The sequence below is a fragment of the Etheostoma spectabile genome, chromosome 16 (assembly GCF_008692095.1).
Source record: "Etheostoma spectabile isolate EspeVRDwgs_2016 chromosome 16, UIUC_Espe_1.0, whole genome shotgun sequence".
In the NCBI taxonomy this organism is placed as follows: domain Eukaryota; kingdom Metazoa; phylum Chordata; class Actinopteri; order Perciformes; family Percidae; genus Etheostoma; species Etheostoma spectabile.
Genome location: NC_045748.1, coordinates 1393252 through 1412843, shown reverse-complemented (window position 1 = coordinate 1412843; position 19592 = coordinate 1393252). Strand labels below are relative to the sequence as shown.

Below are 19592 nucleotides of genomic sequence, written 5' to 3'. Positions count from 1 at the left end.
ATTATACGAGTAATACAAGTCAATATTTGTGCTCGGATTGAATAAAAATCCTCATTGGGTAGCTGACTGTGTCTGTGATAGTCCAGGCGACGTGCGTATGTGACGTCAGTCCGACAGGGGTTATCGTTATGGGAAGTGAGGCTCTCCGTGTGCCGCTGACACGATATTGCGCGTAGTTTTCGATGGGTAGTCGGTGAAGCTACAGTAGTCTGTGTTTTATGTTTGCTGCCATTACGAACTTGATCACCTGATTAATGCAACATATTTACAACGTCTCCTGGCCATTTTCCCCTGCAGAATGCTGCCAGACAGGCTAAAGCTACTTACTGTCTGGCCCAACTCACGTTACGTTTCAGAGCCGCGATGCTGGAAACGTAACACTAAATCTACTACAGAAGTCTGCGTCTGATTGAACGGCATTTACACTGATTTAACTGTTCTTGGAGACACAGTTTGTTGCTACTGCGCGTGAATTTATGTTAGCTGCCAATACAAACTTAACCTGATTAGTGCAACATAATTACAGCATCTCCCGGCCATTTCCCCCCGCAGAATGCTGCCAGACAGGCTAAAGCTAATATTGTTAGCCTAAAGAAACAAGGGGTCCGTCTGGCCCAACTGACGTTACGGTTCGAAGCCGCGAGGCTGGAAACGTAACACTAATCTACTACAGAAGTCTGTGTCTGATCGAACGTCATTTACACTGATTTAACTGTTCTTGGATACACAGAGTTTGTAGCGGAACCAGCTGGCCCCGCTAGTTCCGCTAATTTCCTCTCCAAAACCACTTCACAAGAGTAACGTCAGTCATAGCGCTGACTTGCTTTGGTGTTTCTAAAGCATTAAAATTGAACAAAGAAAGGTTCACATTTGAGCAGCGATCCATTTTTATGTTCCTCATATCTGGAACAAACTCACAGAACACTGCAGGTCCGCCGCACCTCTGTTCTTTTAAGTCAAGGCTCGGGACGTTTCTTTTTTATGTTGGCTTTCTTTAATTTTGTACACTTATTTATTCATGTATTTTATCCGTTTTAATTTTTTTTTTCTATTCATTTTTTTCAATTGCATAAGAGATGAATTGTGTGCTCAGAAGCCGGTTCTTGGTAACAGAGAACTTTAAACCCCGATTGTATAGTATACTTTGTTTCAGCTCTTTCCCAGTATGTAGTCTGTACTGTAACAGGGAATCGGCTTCTTCATGTATTAAGTTTGTCAACTATGTGTGTGTGTGTGTGTGTGTGTGTGTGTGTGTGTGTGTGTGTGTGTGTGTGTGTGTGTGTGTGTGTGTGGCAACAGGGCAGGTTACTTACAGAAGTGGTGGCGGGCACACTGGCATGCATTGCAGCAGTGTAGGAGGAGCTTCAGTTGCAAAGTATCTGCTTCTTGCAGCTCTTTCCGGGAACTCGACCGTTTGGCGACTTGTGAGGGGGGAGGAGTCTGAGACTCTGCGACAGTCTGTAAATCACAGAGTACGCCGGCGGCCCCGTTAACACTTGTCATAATTAAACTTGTCTTATTTACAAACTGAACTGATCTATTTCCCGATTGTGGCAACTGTACAAACTTTGTACTGCCGATACAGAAGAACAAATTTAGATTTTGGCAAGCCGCGTTTGCGTCATCAATCGCACACAGAGCGAAAGACCGGAGGATCAAGAGACAACAGTTTACACCCCCCTAACAACAGCGAGTCTGAGCAGCACCGCGGCTAACCTGGCATTTTGCTTCCGTAGGGTTCGTGACGTCCAAAGAGAGAACAGTTATGATAGCAAGAGGAGTGGGTTGGCTCTTTGTCGCCACCAACTGGCACTGAAAAAAACAAAAACAAGCAAGCGGGACCATAATAGATTTTATCCTCTTTGCCTGAATGCCAAAAAAAGTCAACAACAAACATGTAGAGAGAAAGACAGCCAGACTTAGAGCACGGTATCGGACACACGCAGTCAGACAAAATATAGAATTCCCGCTCAGGATGAAGGAGCTTCCTTACTTTCAGATCGCCCTCGGTGGCGTGACAAACACTGAGGACAAAGAGGAGCCGGACGCCCTCGGCTGTCAAATTCATCTGCTGTTTCAGACACGCCGGTACGCTGCCCTGCAACACACACACAAATACACTCAGCGGCAGGGTAGACGCAATCCGTTCTGGCAGATTTGCATTAAAAATACCTAAACATTATTTTAACACCGTTTATTATTAAACGTCTACGTTTCACACAAACAGGTGTTGCTATGAATTCACAAGAAGTCACATTTCTGTTTGTTCTGTCTTTGGAAATATAATTAAAATATAATAATAAAATATAATTTCCAAAGACTATTTGGAAGTCGGTGAGTGCAGGAGACACTGAAGTAAGCTATAAATCCTTGTACAAGCAATGACAAAAGCTCTGTTTATACAGTATGTTGTCAAGTTAACATAGTTTACTAGCACTGCTGTGTCTCAATATAGTCGTGTGTCCTTGCAAAAGAAATTGATCAACTCCGAAATCGCACGCATCTCTGTTCCGAACTGTACAAACAAGGCACTGGGATATCCTGTTAATGAGAGAAACTGAATACAGGCTCTTCAACAACAACAACAACAACAACATGCTGGTCAGTCACCAGAGGGCCATCTGGATTGGACCGGATCAGCTAAAATGTCTGACATTGCCTGAAAAGTCAACTGGATTTTTTTTTGCTGGGAGAAAGTTTATGTATGACAGTATCTGCAGTAAAGGGATGTGTGTTCTTACTGGGGGGGTTTCTTCCTCCGACAGCATTTGTGTGTGAACAGATGCTGTCTGGTGCTGCAGCAGATGTTTGAGTATACTTGGACACCAGATGCTGAGGTGTAGAGAGCTCTGAGCCGTTCGCTGAAATCAAAAATATGACATCCATTAAATCGTATCTTTTCTTAAGATGAATGTGCTTGCTTAAGTATCTGTCTTAAAAATCTATTGACAAGTCAGCGGTTGGATGCCAGCGGATACATATTTACTCTATGCATCTTCGTCGTTGTACGCAGACATTTAGCCGGGTTCTTATCAGGGATGAACAAGCATTTAGCATCGACATCGCATGCCCGATAGTCGCATAGCAGGACGTCGCAATGTTGACGCTAATCCTTTTCTGCTGCTTGATAGAAAAGTAAACTTTCAACGTTCTCCTTTTACGTGATTGTCATTGGCCAACCCTTCCCCTTTAAGACAGGTAGCCGTGTGGGCGACGTGTGTATCAGTCGAAAGTCCGACGGGGTTTATTGTTATGGGAAGCGAGGTTCTCAGTGTGTAGAAAAGTACGATACAGGCAGCTGCCGCCGACATAGTGATACGCATAGTTTTTTATGGGTAGTCGGTGTTTTGTTTGCCGCAAATACAAACTAAATCTCCTGATTAATGCAACATAATCGCAACGTCTCCCGGCCATTTTCCCCCGCAGAAAGCTGCTACCATCTAGGCTAAAGCTAATATATAGTTAGCTTGAAGAAACAAGGGGCCCGTCCGTCCCAACCAACGTTACGGTTCGTAGCCGCAATACTACAACAGAAGCCTGTGTCTGATCTAACGTCATTTACACTGATTTAAGTGTTCTCGGATACGCAGAGTTTGTTGTTGGTGCGCGTGACATGCAGGTCTGATCAATACATCAAACAAACGAGCTGGACCCGCTAGTCCACCACAACCTGAAATTAAGAGGAAGCAACATGCAGTCACTGTCATACATTTTAGCCTGGATTGATACTATTATATCAATCCAGGCTATGAATACATTGGCGTCGTGCTAGTAAACCAGCGTATTTCTACGCAATTTCCCTCTCCAAAATTGCTTCAGAAGAGTAGTTTGGTGTTTGTAAACCATTAAAGTTTAATAAAGAATGGTTCACATTAGAATTATCTTCTATGTAGATGCGCTCCCCTACAAAATCACCGCAGTAGTCGAGAATGATTTTTTTTTCCCAAATAGAGCTATTTATGTAATCTTTAAAAAAATTACTTTTTCTTTGTTCATATTGCAATATACTGTATATTGCAGGGCAAAAAATATCGCAATGTCAGTTTTTTTCCAATATTGCGCAGGCCAAGTTCTTATGCGTTATTCTCTTTGAACCCAATCCTGAGTATGACCATTTATAATGCATTGACATTTAGGGCTAGCAGGTGTATACATTTGGATTCTACAAGATCTTGCAAGCAAGATTCAGAGTTTAGGAATTTAGTGTAAATTAAGAACAACTTACAGATATCGGGTTGAGAATTTCGTCTGTGTGCAGAAAGCGGTCTCTTCCTGATTGTTTGTCTCATTGTAGACTCTTCAACCTCATCGACCGTCTGTCTGAGGTCGCTCCATTGCTCCCCAGACCTAAGCAATGGGAGAAGACCAAATTATGTAATAGCAACAAGTAATCAAATTTTTTTTTTAAACCTACCGTTTGGTTTTTAAAGGCATGAAAGGACTTGCTCCGCAATACCATGCGGCAAGCTTACTCCATATTGTGCTCCCAGATCACTTAGGTCATCCTCACAACAGCTCCTCACACCTCACTGGCGCTGCAAAACTAAAGGGGATCGTGCATTCTCCGTGTCTGCTCCCAGGTTTTGGAACAGCCTTCCATCCATTATTAAGGCATGTTCTACGACCCCCCCCTTGCTTTTAGCATTGTCTGAGGCTGCCTGGCTTCTGTAAAGCCACCTCCTGATCTGTCTTTTTATTCCCTATTGTGCTGTTAAGCTGTTGCTGATTTAATTTACTCTTCTAACTTTGTTCTTTTTTGACGTTGCAGACAAACTGCAGTGGCCTGGGCACTGTTGCAGTGGTATACACCTGGAAGATAAAAACCAACCTGATGCGAGGTGTGGAGGTGCTGTGGGGAGCGTAGTACTCGTGAGCTGTTGGGGCTGCTCTTGCAGAGCTCAGAGGCTTCTTATTTCTCAGACAGCTTTCTAGTCTCTCCCTCAGGGCCTTCACCTCGCCCTGCAGCGTCTGGATTGCGTCACTAAAAACAATAAAATTGCATTAAACGAACCAGTTGGGGGTCGTGTCTGCATTTAGTACATGTTTTTTTTTGTTTGACTCCACACGTATCCGAGGTCAAATAGTAGTAAAGTCCAGTAAATGTGACCACTAGAGTGCTGCGCTGTTCAAATATTAGAGTGACCAAATCACCAGTATATATCCATGCAGTTGTCAGTCCAAACGTGCACACACTCTTTAAAAACAAAAAAGACTCGTAAAAACACACCAACAGGAAACATCGAAGAGTACCTCTTAATATGCAACCACTTTCAAAAGCAGCCAATTCTGTAATAAAATACATACAGGTATATGATGATCAAAACATTAAGGAAGTTTCAGCATTTCATGAAATGTGTGGAGGGAAACTTGCGGGAGTTTAAGAAAATACTAATTTCATTTGTCAGAAATCATTCCTCTGTAGGGAGACGTAAACCTGGCCATGTTTGCACAGTTATCGCCATAGCAGCTGCTGCTACACATACTCACTTGCGATTCGCCACCTGACTAGATCTCGGTGCTTTGAGAGAATCGCCACGGTGATTCCGTGCAACGGGGGAGGAGCTTAGGCTGGAGTCGTAGAGGGAATTGACAGATTCTGTGTACTGGTCGTTCTGTCCGTCTGCAGACAAATTGTGAGCTACGGAGATAGATGGAGATGGCAAGTTAAATATATATTGAAGTAAAAAACTTGTGAATATGAGTAATAACACAGTTAGAGAACAACAGGAACTTGGAGACTCACAGCTGTCACTCTCCAGCCCAAACTCACTGGTCTGACTGACACGGCGCTGTGGAGAGCAGGAGAAAGTGCGTCTCCTCTGCCCCTGTCTGGTTCTCCTCGGCTTGTCGGGACTGAGCTGGGGGGCCCTTCTGGGCTCAGTAGCCGCGCGGCTGCATAATGGTGCGGAAGCAGGAGACGGTGCTGAGACTGGGCCTATCTGAGGCTTCCCTGGGTTCCCCTCCTGAGACACTGAAACACTGCCGCGGCGTGAAAGAACGTTCAAATGTGCAAAGACAGAAAACACAAACAATATTATACACTGCTTAAAAAAAATGACAGTAAGTATAAAATAGGAGAATCGGGGGCTTTAGAGTTGCAAGGTCAGACATCCGTATGCTCTGTGTGTGTGTGTGTATGTAGCGGTTGGGGGATGGCACAGGAAGTAAAATATATGGTGCAGTCAATTTGTTTGGAGGCACAGAAGCAGTGTTGGACTTGCTCACCTCTCTGAAGCCCTCTGGTGGAGATGAGCTGCTGCTGGAGTCAGACGGCTGCTCTCCGAACAGACAAACCCGCTGTCCGTCTCCGGAGAGACAATCCCATCCTGGTTGACGTAACGCAGAACAAAGATTATGCAACATTTATCAATCGAGGTAAAGGGAAATCACATAGTCTACATGTAGATGTAACACTGTCAAATTAAACAGAGTGCTGTCAAACGATTAAAATACTTAATCGCGACCGATCGTCATACTTAACTCACAGTTAATCACATTTTTTATCTATTCTAAATGTCCCTCGATTTCTTTTTGTCCCATTCTTACTTGCTTGGCCATCAAGTACTATTTTTAGACTGGACGTGCTGCAATGATAGCTTAGTTCACAACGACAAAAACACACAGATCACTTTGGTCTTGCCAATGGAACCATTTGGCAACTTTTAAAAAGTAAAATGTTCATTCAGAATCTTAATGGCGTCCATTTCGGCGTCTCACGCTCGCCATCCACTCAAAACGTAACGTTACTACTCTTTGGCCGGCTCGCAAGCCCAAACAAGTGTGTGCGGAGTGCCCGTTGTTTTGTTTCCGGTCTAGCTAGATCCAGTGTAGTTTTTCTAACGTTACTCATTGTTGCAACAGCATGTGTAAAAAAACTACAAAGTTTGCTAGGCCCAAAAGAACGTTAATCTTGCAATAAAAACATTGACACCGTAAAAATGGGTTTGAGTTAACGCCGTTAATAATGCGTTTAACTGACAGCACTAATTAAAAGGCTTTCTTTTTGTAATCACATTTCGTTTTAGGAAACAATAAGGATGTCAGTTCACAAACCTGAGAAAGCACTCTGCTGGAGTTTCTCTTTTCCAATGAAGTAATCTCTCCCAGACTGCTCAGACTGCTGCTGTGGGACTTTCCCACCTTCAGTGTCCTTCTGCCACTGTGAGGATGAACGGGGAGTGTGGTGGACTGGCTGGAGGCACTGCGTGAAGGACAATGGACAAGTACGGAGAATGTAGTCCAGTGGAGCCACTGAAACTAGCTTCACCTCAAAAATACCTTTAAATGATTAGACATCCGAGTCTGATATGACCAAGCAAGTTCACAGTGATCAGACAGGCTTTATTAAAAACATGCTTAGCGTCAGACAACCTGGGCCATCTGCTAGATGTAAGTCATGCTGCCAGTGACATCTTCTCTCCCTGTGCCGTCTTATCTCTAGACACAGAGAAAGCTTTCGGCTAAAATGGGACTACTTGTGGATGGTTCTGGAACGGTGTAGCTTTGGCTCGGAATTGATCAAACTGGCAAAAGTACTTTACTGTAACACTTCTATGATTGTTACAGGGAATAACACCTCCACTCAATTTCCCATTTCACATTCCTGCCATTAAGGTTGTCCTTTCTCGCCATTGTTACTTGCCCTCTCCCTAGAGCCCCTAGCACAGAGGATTACGCAGCACCCTCACCCTCATCTCTCCTATCCTATTCAAAGATACTAAGCGTCACATTGCAATGTACGTGGATGGCGAACTGTTTGTGGATGAGGCGGCCTCCACTATTCCCCACATTTTAGAGACCTTCAGAGAATTTAGTATGCTACAAATCAGTCGAATGAAATCTGCATTATTGCCTTTGGATCTAGATCCTCGCTCGCTAAGGGCCCGTATCTCTACTATTAACCCTCCTGTTATTCTTGGGGTCAATTTGACCCCATTCAACGTTTAACATCTCTAAAAAAATGCTTGGCATAAATAGTTTTTGTTTCATATTGACTGACTTTTCCTAATTTAATGGGTAAACATAAAATTAAGATGATGACATATTTTTAATGTCTTGCATGCATTTTGTACGCAGTTGGATTTTATTTGGGCAAGAAGCATTTTCCTTGCAATCCTGTTTTCAGGATCATCATCGTCTTCACAAACCTGAATTTGACCCCAGGCTCTTTAAGCTGTATAAAACATAGAAAATATGAACATTTTACACAAATTTACTGAGATTGTTTCGACTGATCTTGAGGTCACTTTCAGATGCAGGTTTTTGCAATTACACACACACACACACACACACACACACACACACACACACACACACACACACACACACACACACACACACACACACACACACACACACACACACACACACACACACACACACACACACACACACACACACACACACACACACAGTAAGGGAAGGAAAATATGGTTCTCGCAGGGGTGGTTTGCATCACATGATAGCCAGGGAAGGGGCAAACATAGAAAAGCTCACATGCAGGCACCGCAGCCTTCTAGACTATTTCCCTTGGTTCTTGATGTGCTGTCTGTACACTCATTCTCATTCAAAAATGGCCTGCAAGGAAAGGTTTTCTGTCAGCAAAGTTTTGTCACAGCTCTTTGACACCAAAATACTGAGGAAACTGAGGATAATGTTGAGGAGGATCCTGATTTTGAGGCATCCTCCTCTGAAGAAAAAGAGACTCTTGGGGTTGACTCTTCTGTTGTCTCTCAACCCCCAGCAGACACGTTACCTTCCAAAAAGGGAAAATTGTTACGGTCCCTCTTCCCCCTTGAACAAGGGTAGGGTAGACTTAGTGCTGTGATAAAAATGATTCCAGGCCTCACCAGATATACTGTCAGTCATGTCCAAGTATATCCTTGAGATGACAAATTTAGAGGGAAGCCATGTGTATGTGGAGAGTTGGAAAGATGTGGCAGCCCTCCATGCCTACATTGGATTGCTCATTTTGGCACGAGTATACATGTCAAAAGTTAAAGCATAAGCAAGCCTTTGGAATGCTGCAATATTTCTAGCCGCTGTCTCTGAAAACATTCAATGTTTTCTCCCGTGTCATCCGCTGAATGTATGGGACAAGTGGGTGGAGCAATTACCCCTTTCTCTACACTGTCAGATGTGTTGGTAACTGTAGTATCACGTTCACCATTGGCAAATGATCTTGAATGACTTTCGGTATATCACATCCCTCTGCATGTGTAGTGTTAGCAGGCCTAAGTGTAGCTAAAACGATGCTGGCTCTCCGCTGGCAACGTGCTCACACACTTACACATAAACAGTATAATGGCTAAACACTTCTTGATGTTATAACCATAGTGTCAATTTACAGTGGGCAAAAATGTATGTAATGGAACTTTTGTATATCCTATGCACTCTCAGTATCTGTATACTGGATATGTGTTTTTCTATGTCTCTCTTCAAGAAAAACAAAACAAAACATTTGATCACAAAAAAGAAAATACCTTTAAATGTATGTGTGTCTGTTTTGGATCATATTTCTGGCTAATTATCAAAATGTGTGAAATAGCAACAATAGCAAGATATAACACTGATTACAATTAGACAGGAAAGTACACATTTTCTCAGATACAGCAATACAGGAACAAACATTACAGAGCAGCTGATCTAGTCTGCTTCTTTGAAGACTTACCTCTGTGAAACGCCTTTCTGGACTTCCAAGTTTCCACTTCTGTGACCCCGTCTCTCTGTCTCCTCATCCCCAGGCCGCAGATCACTTCTTAAGGCAGCAGGAGTAGCTCCTTCCCTCTGGCTATGGTCTGAAAGTTTGGGAAGTTCCTTAAAGCTTTGGTATCTAAACGAAAGGACAAAAAATATATGATATAATAAAAAGTCCAGCCTACTTATTATTCAGATCTCTTTCTGACAGTGAGCAAAGAAATGTCTAACACTGATAAAATCGATTCCACAGCAAAGGTACGGATGGTAACTCTTCTTCATATTGTTTTAAATGAACTGAAAACACCACTCACTGATTCATTAGTGTGGCAAAGTCTTGTTCAGCATGTCTGTGTTTGTCATTCAGAGGTTTGAGGTAGAGAGAATTCAGAGTTTCCTCCTCTTCACTGGCCGAGCTCACCTCCCCCGCTGCAGCCTCTCCTGGATCGACCGGCAAAGGCACAGGTGGGCTCTGGAAGGAGATGAAGTAGGATCATTTTATAAAATCTGATGTGGCTGCAAATGCATCCCGTCATTTCATAGTAGGAGTGTGTTCTCTATTAACCAACAAATGTCAAATTATGTGAATGCCAATGGGCTGACAACTGCTTTTGGTGACTTTAATTATCCTTTTGAGATTAGGGAATGTGGGAATCACTGCTGTATGCTATTGTGCTACAACTATTTTTAGCACTAAACTATTATCGTTTATCTATTACACAGAGAAATAATTTGTATTGATAAATAAATCTAGATGATGACAATGTAAATATGCTGTATTTATATAGCACTTTTCTAGTCTTAACGACTACTTAAAGCGCTTTTTACATTATACAGGGAACATGCACCATTCACACACATTCATACACTGTGGCCGAGGCTGCCGTACAAGGTGCCACCTGCTCATCAGATAAACACTCACACACATTCACACTCCGATGCGCGGCAATTCGGGGTTCAGTATCTTGCCCAAGGACACTTCAACATGGGACTGCAGGGCCAGGGAACCGCTCTACCACTGAGCCACAGCCGCCCCCAACATCGACAATTTTAAAATCAGCACCACTACAAGCTTTAGGGTTACAACTAAATTATTTTCATGAATTATCATCTAGTAGTTTAGTCCAAATAATAGAAAAAAAAAACATTTTTTAAATATTAGAGATATCTATCTATCTATCTATCTATCTATCTATATCTTCTTTTAAATAAAAAAAACAAAAACAAGTTTCTAAACAAAAAAGTGATAAATATTCAACAAAATTTCCAAGACTGGGTCTTGAAATTATTTCTTTTTTTCAACCAACAGCTCAAAACTTTAAAATGTTCAGTTTACAATGATACAGAGAAAAGCCAAAACTCCTCTCATTCAAGAAGCTGTTGACAACTTCACTAATTGTTTCAGCATTAAACAGCATCCCTTGCTTTTAAAGGTTGATTGTGAAAATAAGAGATGGACTGGACGAGAACAAATCCCAAAAATAACAATTGCTAACTTTAAAGATTTCAATTCCGAAAATAAAACAACACATACAGTAGAGTTGTTGTTTTTTCTACATTATTTACTCTGTGGGTGTGTACAACATTTACAAATACAGATCACCTTTTATATTTCTGTTCAGAATTACCCTAGCCTTCGTGGCACAGATGCAGAGACAGGTCGCTGGCCAACAGAGTTTTACACCACGTGCACAGGTATTAAAGCCAAATAGATAGATAGATTGTCTGTACAGTTCAAGGATAGAGTGCAGTAATACAGACAGAGCTGTTTGATGGTACCTGTGGGTAAGTCAGAGTTTCTCCGCCCTCAGAGGGGACAGATGAAGGGGTGGGGTAAGGAGGTGGAGAGGGAGGAGCCTCACAGGTGGGCTGCTCCTGTTGCATCTGTTCCACCTGCTCCTTCAGATCCTCCATGCACAGCCCACACTGAAAGATCAGCCCCTCCAGCTCCCTGATACACACACAAAAGTAATGAAAACAGCCAAAACAACCAAGTGCGCATGTACAGAACATGAAATGCAATCTGTGACGTTTTTATTTCGGAGTCTCACCGTTCGGGGTCAAAGTGGGCGATTTCTGCCCCTCGGTGCAGCAGGAGTTTGTGCTCGTCCCTTGCCAACAGGTAGCCCCTTTCTAAAGAGTCAAGCCCCTCAGCAAGCTGCGAGAGGCCCTGAAGTAGAGTATGGCTTAATTAGTTTGGATATGATGTGGCATTTAGACTTTTTTAAACTGTGAGTGGTTGTTCTTACCTTCATCTGTTCAAAAGGTTTGAGTTTTTTGCCCTTTAAGAGATCCTCGAAAGTCTGCAGCTGAATGAAGAACAACCTAAATCTTTATTTCTTTATCACACCATCGAGCAAATCTGCAAAGATTACCATCACTTCGATAGTAGCCCATTTACCTGATGGAGGAACTTGTCGGCCTGATTGTAGAGAATGTTGGCCAGTTGCTGTCCCACCTGGTGGTCTGGGCTTTTTGTGGAAGGAAAGACCAATGGACTTCCTGTCCATTTGACAAACAGGTGCAAAGAAAGAGCAGTCATATTGTGCAAGTTGTACATAATGATGCGACATTAGCCACATCTAAATTACAGATGAAAGACAGTTTTCTTTTTGCATATGCACATTGATGAAAATTTAAGTGCCAATATTTTATTGTACAGCTTAGCGGTGTGACTCATATGGCAGAGAGAAAGCTGATTCATTGATTTAAATGATACATGAAATTATGTACTGTATATGAATAGTAAATATTGAATAAGATGAATGTACTTTGAAGAGTGCTGTGTCCGTTAGGATGAAGAGAGGCTGAGTTGTTCTCTGCTCTCTGAGCCTGGGGAAAATCCAGCATCTTTAAAGTGTTCTGGTTTGGTCCTGACTGCACCAAGTAGCCGGGCTTTGGTGGGTCAGAGTACAGATTCACCTGGAGGAGATATGAAATGTCAGGTGGTTTATTGGCACAACGTTTTCCTTTCCACAAGAATGGTAAGATCAGTGACTTTAACTACTTTCACATTTCAAGACTTGAACATTTTGGGGATTTCTGGTCAATTCTGGGTACCTTATTCCAGAAATGACTTGGGCCAAGTTTGTCACTCTGAACATTTAGATAAAAGAATCTAATCATACTACTTGGAAAAATTAGAGATGGTCAGATTGAGTTGGCTTTGCTAAACGTACAGAAAGCAAACATGCCCATCTAGTGTTATCTAGTCTTTTGCTTTCACTTTCTGTCTCAATTGTAAAGGCAAAACATAAGACAGGTCATTTAAAAGCAGAAAAGACTTCCTGATTTAAGGTGAACTGTGTGATGAGGGAGTTAAACACACATGATGAAGAAACTGAAAGATCAGGATTACTTCTACTAGAATTTATCTTTGATAAGAGAGAATAAAATATTGTGTTGAGCGTTTGGTTACGTTTTTACGTAATTCTTAATATACAATGGCATTCCTTGATTCAAGTCTAAGAAGATCCATGTCCTGCAATTTAAACTAATCACTCAATAATTCAGTTTACACAACAGAAACTGTTGAAAAATGAAAAATAGTCTGACAATAGATTTCCGTGTGAAGCCGCTCCTCCCACCCTGCTTGTGGGGGATGTTGTACTAGCAGAGGGAGGGGGAGACAGATGGTGGTTCAGTGTTGTGGTGAAGGAGATGGAAGAGAGGCGGAGAGCCCAGGAAGCTGATTTTAATTGCTGCCGATTGTGGAGCGTTGCTGCTTTACGAGGAATGGGCTACTACACTAAACTTCAACACTCATCCTGTCTCTCCTCCTTCATTTCGTTCTTTTCCCACTTTTCTGAGATTTCTCATCATTCCTTCTGACATACTGCTCTGCCTGTGATGTGCTGACAATGTCTGTGCCTGGGCTGTGGGTTCTCTATACGTCTATCCTGTAAAAATAAAGTCAAGGAATAAAGAAACAACAAGCCGATAACCAATGAATGTTAATTCATAATAATAATGCTAAAATAGTACCGGCCCCATGAAGAAAACGCACACACAAAGGGATAACAGTCATTGGCTGAAAGAGTTTGGTCACAAGAGGACCTTCTTACAGTTGACTGTTTTGTTTAGCCATGTGGACTGTGGTTTTTAGTTTTTAAAAAGTAGCCTTCTGGTGGTTTCTTGCATCCTGGACACTCTGTACCAGTCTGGCTTTTATTCTGGTCCTGATTAGACTTTTGTGAGTGCACTGTGCATGGTGCTTTCAGACAGTGTCTTTTCTTGTCAGATATTGCTGTACAGACTATAGAAAAGCCCCCACTTCGCCACACAGCAACTCTTTGTTTGCACATAAAGCAAAAGCTACTGCATGATGTCTCTCAAAGAAGTATCAGAACTAACATGCATGGTTTAATCATAAATTGTCAAAAAAACCTAGAGGGAAGCTAAAAATGACTTATTAGTGCTTTCACTGCTGCCCCTTTATTCAGTGAAAGCCACCACATTGCAGAAGCCAATCAGATCTTTTTGTTATACATTTATACATCCATGTTTTGATAAATAATAAAAAAAAAATGAAATAAAAAAAAATCATAATTTTGAAGCTTTCTCATAACTTGGAGGTCCTCTAGTGATTTAAAAGTGAGACCAGAAATAAATTTATATGTGTATATCAAAACCCCCTGACCTCTTGTACACCATTAAACTGTAATAAATGATGGCAAGATTTCTAAAATAACTACCTTGGCTTCCAGACGCAGGCGATCAATGGTGTTTTCCGCCTCAGCATACTTAGTCAGCAGTCTGTTGTAGTCCTCCTGCAGTGAAAGGACAGCAAGAGGAAATAAGAAAGTAAGAGGAAGGGGAGAGAAAAAAAAACATCACCATGTCAGGCAAGAAAAAAGTGAGGAATGAAAAAGAAAAAGGAAGAGAGCGAAGCTGGGCAAAAAAGTGGAGGCAAGAAATGAGAGGGCAGAAAATATAGAGCAGGATTTAACTTCTGCTCATTGGTCTGTCATAGATAAAAAGTAGTAAAAAAAGTGTATGGCTATTTTTTTAAACTTTTGGGCTTCTTTATTCCAATGAAGCAAAATCTCAACGCATATAATAACATTTCACACAGTTTGTCATCATTTAGGCACTTTACTGGTTAAAGATGACGATACCCAGTTTGTTGTGGAAGAGAGCCCTGACCTTAACCTCACACGACAGCTTTGGAGTGAACTGGGACACCTATTGTGAACCAGGTCTCATCACCAATTGTCAGTGTAATAATAGTGTCAATAATGGCATTGTATGTGTGAACGGGAGCAAATCATTGCAGCCAGGTTCCAGAACTAGTGGAAAGCAATAACAGAAGCAAATTGATGTCTGTGGTGTCGGAACAACGCGCAACTTCGAATTTGGGAGTAATGTATGTGTCTGCATACTTTTGGCTATGTTGTGACTCGTGTACATGATGGAGAGCTCTAAAACAAAGTGATCGACTTTCAAAACGTGCCAGCAGAGATGTTTTACTGGTGGGGTGCAGAGAACATACAGTGGTGTGAAAAAGTGTTTGCCCCCTTCCTCATTTCCTGTTCCTTTCAAGTTTGTCACACTTAAGTGTTTCGGAACATCAAACCAATTTAAACAATAGTCAGGACAACACAAAATAACACAAAATGCAATTTGTAAATGAAGGTGTTTATTATTAAGGGTGAAAAAAAATCCAAACCATCATGCCCTGTGTGAAAAATGATTGCCCCCTAGACCTAATAACTGGTTGGGCCACCCTTAGCAGCACACAACTGCACCAAGCGTTTGCGATAACGTGCAATGAGGCTTTACAGCGTCCTGAGGAATTTTGGCCCACTCATCTTTGCAGAATTGTCCTATTCAGTTACATTAGAGGGTTTTCGAGCATGACACGGCCTTTAAGGTCATACCACAACATCTCAATAGGATCGGTCAGGACTTTGGCTGGCAGCCACTCCAAAGTCTCATTTTGTTTTTCTTCAGCCTCGTGGGTGGACTTGCTGGTTGTTTCGGATCATTGTCCTGCTGCAGAACCCCAAGTTCGTTCACAGCTTGAGTACACGAACAGATGGCGGACATTCTCCTTCAGGATCTCTTGGTAGACAGCAGAATTCATAGTTCCTTTTTCACGGCAAGTCTTCCAGGTCCTAAGCAGCAAAACAGCCCCAGACCATCACACTACCACCACCATATTTTACTGTTGGTATAATGTTCTTTTTATGAAATGCAGTGTTCCTTCTACGCCGATATACTTGGCACACACCCTTCCAAAGAGTTCCACTTTTGTCTCATCGGTCCACAGAAGGTTGTCCCAAAAGTCTTGGGGATCATCAAGATGTGTTGTGAGAAATTGAGACGAGCTTTGATGTTCTTTTTGCTCAGCAGTGGTTTTCCCTCCTTGGAACTCTGCCATGCAGGCCATTTTTGCCCAGTCTTTTCCTGATGGTGGAGGCATGAACACTGACCTTAACTGAGGCAAGTGAGGCCTGCAGTTCTTTGGACTTTGTTGTGGTCTTTGGTGACCTCTTGGATGAGTCGTTGCTGCGCTCTTGGGGTAATTTTGGGCGGCCGGCCACTCCTGGAAGGTTCACCACTGTTCCATGTCTTCGCCATTTGTGGATAATGGCTCTCACTGGGGTTCGCTGGATTCCCAAAGCTTTGGAAATGGCTTTATAACACTTTCCAACTGATAGATCTCAATTACTTTCTTTCTCAATTGTTCCTGAATTTCTTTGGGTCTCGCCATGATGTGTAGCTTTTAAGGATCTTCTGGTGACCTTACTGTTCACAGCTCCTATTTAAGTGATGCCTTGATTGTGAACAGGTGTGTTAATAATCAGCCTGGGTGTGGCTAGAGAAATTGAACTCAGGTGTGGACAACCACAGTTATAGATGTTTTAACAAGGGGGGCAATCACTTTTTCACACAGGGCCATGATGGTTTGGATTTTTTTTCACCTTTAATAATAACACCTTCATTTACAAATTGCATTTTGTGTTTACTTGTGTTGTCCTTGACTATTTGTTTAATTGGTTTGATGTTCCAAACACTTAAGTGTGACAAACCTGCAAGGACACAGGAAATGAGGAAGGGGGCAAACACTTTTTCACACCACTGTATAGCATGGTTCTCATTAACTAAATGACAAAATAAATGCATTAACTCTCTATTATCATACTTAGACTAGTATGAACACATCATGGGACACGTGCGGTATTGAGGAGGTGGTGCAAAGGGAGAAAAAAAACAGAAATTAGTTTTGAACAAAAAAACAAGTCAGGTCCTGAAAGACATTATTACTATGTCACAGTATAAGTGAAGAAAAAGCAGATTGCGTTGCCTCAAGGTCAATGATCTGCCGACCTTATTCTTCTTCCCACATTTAATCAAAATCTTGTGTAGTATAGAGATAAGTCTTAAGTTCAAGCTTTGTAATTGCCTTGGAGAAGAAGACTGATTGCGAATATAGTAAAAGTAAAGGATAAGTATAAAGTAAAATAAAATATGGACCAAAATACACAAGGGAAGGGTTATATTGGTAACCTGAAAAAAAAAATCCCTACGCCTTCCAAGACTTCAACAGAAAGGGCATTACTACATTTCTGGTTGATAATCTCTAAAATATTTATCAAATCAGGCAGTGGAAGGAAGAAAGTCTAATCATCATTATTCATTTTGGTACATGAAAGCTATTCAAGTCTCTTCAGTATATTCAATATAAACAAATTTTGAAGTTTAACTTCACTTCTGTCCCAGCTCAGTACATGATGTCTAGTTGTTTGACAGAAACCAGGGGAATGTAAAAAGGGACAGCTGGTTCTGGGAATGAGCAAGGATGGAAGTAAAGTAGTTGCAATTTCCTTAAGGAAATTTCCCTTAGCACATTTTAAGAAAATAGGAAAACCTTGAATGTTTTCTAACTATTCTTTTAGGGATCCTGTTTGATTTAGACAGTACGAACCCCCGGAAGGGTCACGGCAAGATTTTTTTTACTTTTCTTCTTCCATTCCTCAGCCATGTGTCTATTTCACTCAGCAGCCCAGTGCAATAGATTAGCTCGTTGAATTTTTCTTCGAGCCGGGAATTATTCTGCTCATTGAGCACATTCATATCTCATATAGACTAGAGGTATTATATAGACCTATTTCTTAAATGTATAAAAAAGATAATGTGCCATGTCAGAGGTTCACATGATGTGGTAATGAATCAACACTGAGTTATCAGAAAATCTGTCCCTATGCTTTGCCAAGATTTATAGAGGCCCAGCTAATATTTTGGCTGCACTTTAGCCTATTTTATGTCTCTCTGAATAACTTTAACTTCAGACGGCATTATTTAGCCAATAAGTTTGAATGCATATTAGCAGCTAGGGGTGTGCAAAAAAAAAAAAAATCCCCCAAATTCACATTTTTATTAAAGTGTTTTCATTTTGTAATGGCGTGTATACTATCACATGGGAAAAAGGACTACATTTACATACTGTGAATTGTCTTTTTTTTTAATTCAGAATTGTTTTTCAATGGTAAATAGATTTTGAATCAAATCTTGAGCTTAAAAATCCATATCAAACTGTGACATTTTCTGAATCGTGCACCCCTATTATCAGCCCAGTGAGAGATAAGCTCACGTTGGATACTGGATTGAACGCTGTATGTGGGGGCCTGGTTTGATATTTAGCCTACAGGCCATCAACAACCTCTCCGGGGAACCATCACCTTATCGTGGTGGAGAGGTTTGTGTGTCCCTATGAACCTGAGGGCTGTGTTGTCTGGAGCTGTGTGCTCCTGGTAGGGTCTCCCATGGCAAAGTGGTCTCAGATGAGGGGCCAGACAAAGAATGGTTCAAAAACTGCTGAGCGCCGCTGAGTTGGAGTTTACGCTGGTGGACGAGAGGGTCGCTTTCCTACGCATGCGGGTGATGGGGGGGAAAACTCTGACTGTTGTTTGTGAATATGCACCAAACAAGAGTTCGGCGTATTTGGCCTTCTTGGAGACCTTGAATGGAGTCCTGTATAGGGCTCCAGTAGGGGACTCCATAGTTCTGCTGGGGGACTTTAACGCACACGTGGGCGATGATGGAGATACTTTGAGAGGCTTGATTGGGAGGAACGGCCTCCCTGATCTGAACCAGAGGAGTTGTCTGTTGTTGGACTTCTGTGTTAGTCATGGATTGTCCATCACAAACACCCTGTTCGAACATAGGGATGTTCATAAGTGTACGTGGTACCAGAGCACCCTAGGCAAAGATCAATGATCGATTTTATAATCGTTTCATTTGATCTGAGGCTGTATGTTTTGGACACTCGGGTGAAGAGAGGGGCGGAGCTGTCAACTGATCACCATCTGGTGGCCGGTTGGGTCTGGGGATGGGGGAGGACTCTGGACAGACCTGGTAAGCCCAAATGCGTAGTGCGGGTAAATTGGGAACGTCTGGAGGAGGCCCCTGTCCAACGAACTTTCAACTCACACCTCCAACGGAGCTTTTTGTGCATACCTGTGGAGGCTGGGGGCATTAAACCTGAGTGGACAATGTTCAAAGTTTCCATTGCTGAAGCTGCGGCGGGGAGCTGTGGTCTTAGGTGCTTCAAGGGGCGGTAAGCCACAAACAACCTGGTGGACACCGGTTGTCAGGGAAGCCGTCCGACTGAAGAAGGAGTCCATCCATCTGCATCCGCTTATCTGGTATCGGGTCGCGGGGACAGCAGCTCCAGTAGGGGACCCCAAACTTCCCTTTCCCGAGCCACATCAACCAGCTCCGACTGGGGGACCCCGAGGCGTTCCCAGGCCAGGTTGGAGATATAATCTCTCCACCTAGTCCTGGGTCTTCCCGAGGCCTCCTCCCAGCTGGACGTGCCTGGAACACCTCCCAAGGGAGGCATCCTTACCAGATGCCCGAACCACCTCAACTGGCTCCTTTCGACGTGAAGG

The 19592-nt window shown here is 42.4% G+C and overlaps 1 protein-coding gene across 8 annotated transcripts in view; it reads right to left on the bottom strand.

Annotated features, from left to right (window-relative positions):
* The window catches only part of akna (AT-hook transcription factor), a 34547-nt gene that overhangs the window by 4318 nt on the left and 10637 nt on the right, over nt 1–19592 (bottom strand). For 4 of the 8 annotated variants that reach the window (XM_032539545.1, XM_032539543.1, XM_032539546.1 and 1 more), the window contains 19 exons: nt 14391–14465; nt 13533–13595; nt 12468–12618; nt 12098–12198; nt 11946–12005; nt 11748–11866; nt 11476–11647; nt 10011–10168; nt 9671–9832; nt 7054–7201; nt 6226–6326; nt 5744–5982; nt 5488–5638; nt 4829–4981; nt 4226–4347; nt 2742–2861; nt 1994–2098; nt 1717–1812; nt 1314–1458 (listed from right to left, as the gene is read on the bottom strand). In XM_032539545.1, coding sequence (XP_032395436.1) covers nt 1314–1458; nt 1717–1812; nt 1994–2098; nt 2742–2861; nt 4226–4347; nt 4829–4981; nt 5488–5638; nt 5744–5982; nt 6226–6326; nt 7054–7201; nt 9671–9832; nt 10011–10168; nt 11476–11647; nt 11748–11866; nt 11946–12005; nt 12098–12198; nt 12468–12618; nt 13533–13595; nt 14391–14465 — 2441 coding nt within the window. The remainder of the gene's footprint in view (nt 1–1313; nt 1459–1716; nt 1813–1993; nt 2099–2741; nt 2862–4225; nt 4348–4828; nt 4982–5487; nt 5639–5743; nt 5983–6225; nt 6327–7053; nt 7202–9670; nt 9833–10010; nt 10169–11475; nt 11648–11747; nt 11867–11945; nt 12006–12097; nt 12199–12467; nt 12619–13532; nt 13596–14390; nt 14466–19592) is intronic. The other 4 variants (XM_032539548.1, XM_032539547.1, XM_032539551.1 and 1 more) reach the window with 4 other exon arrangements.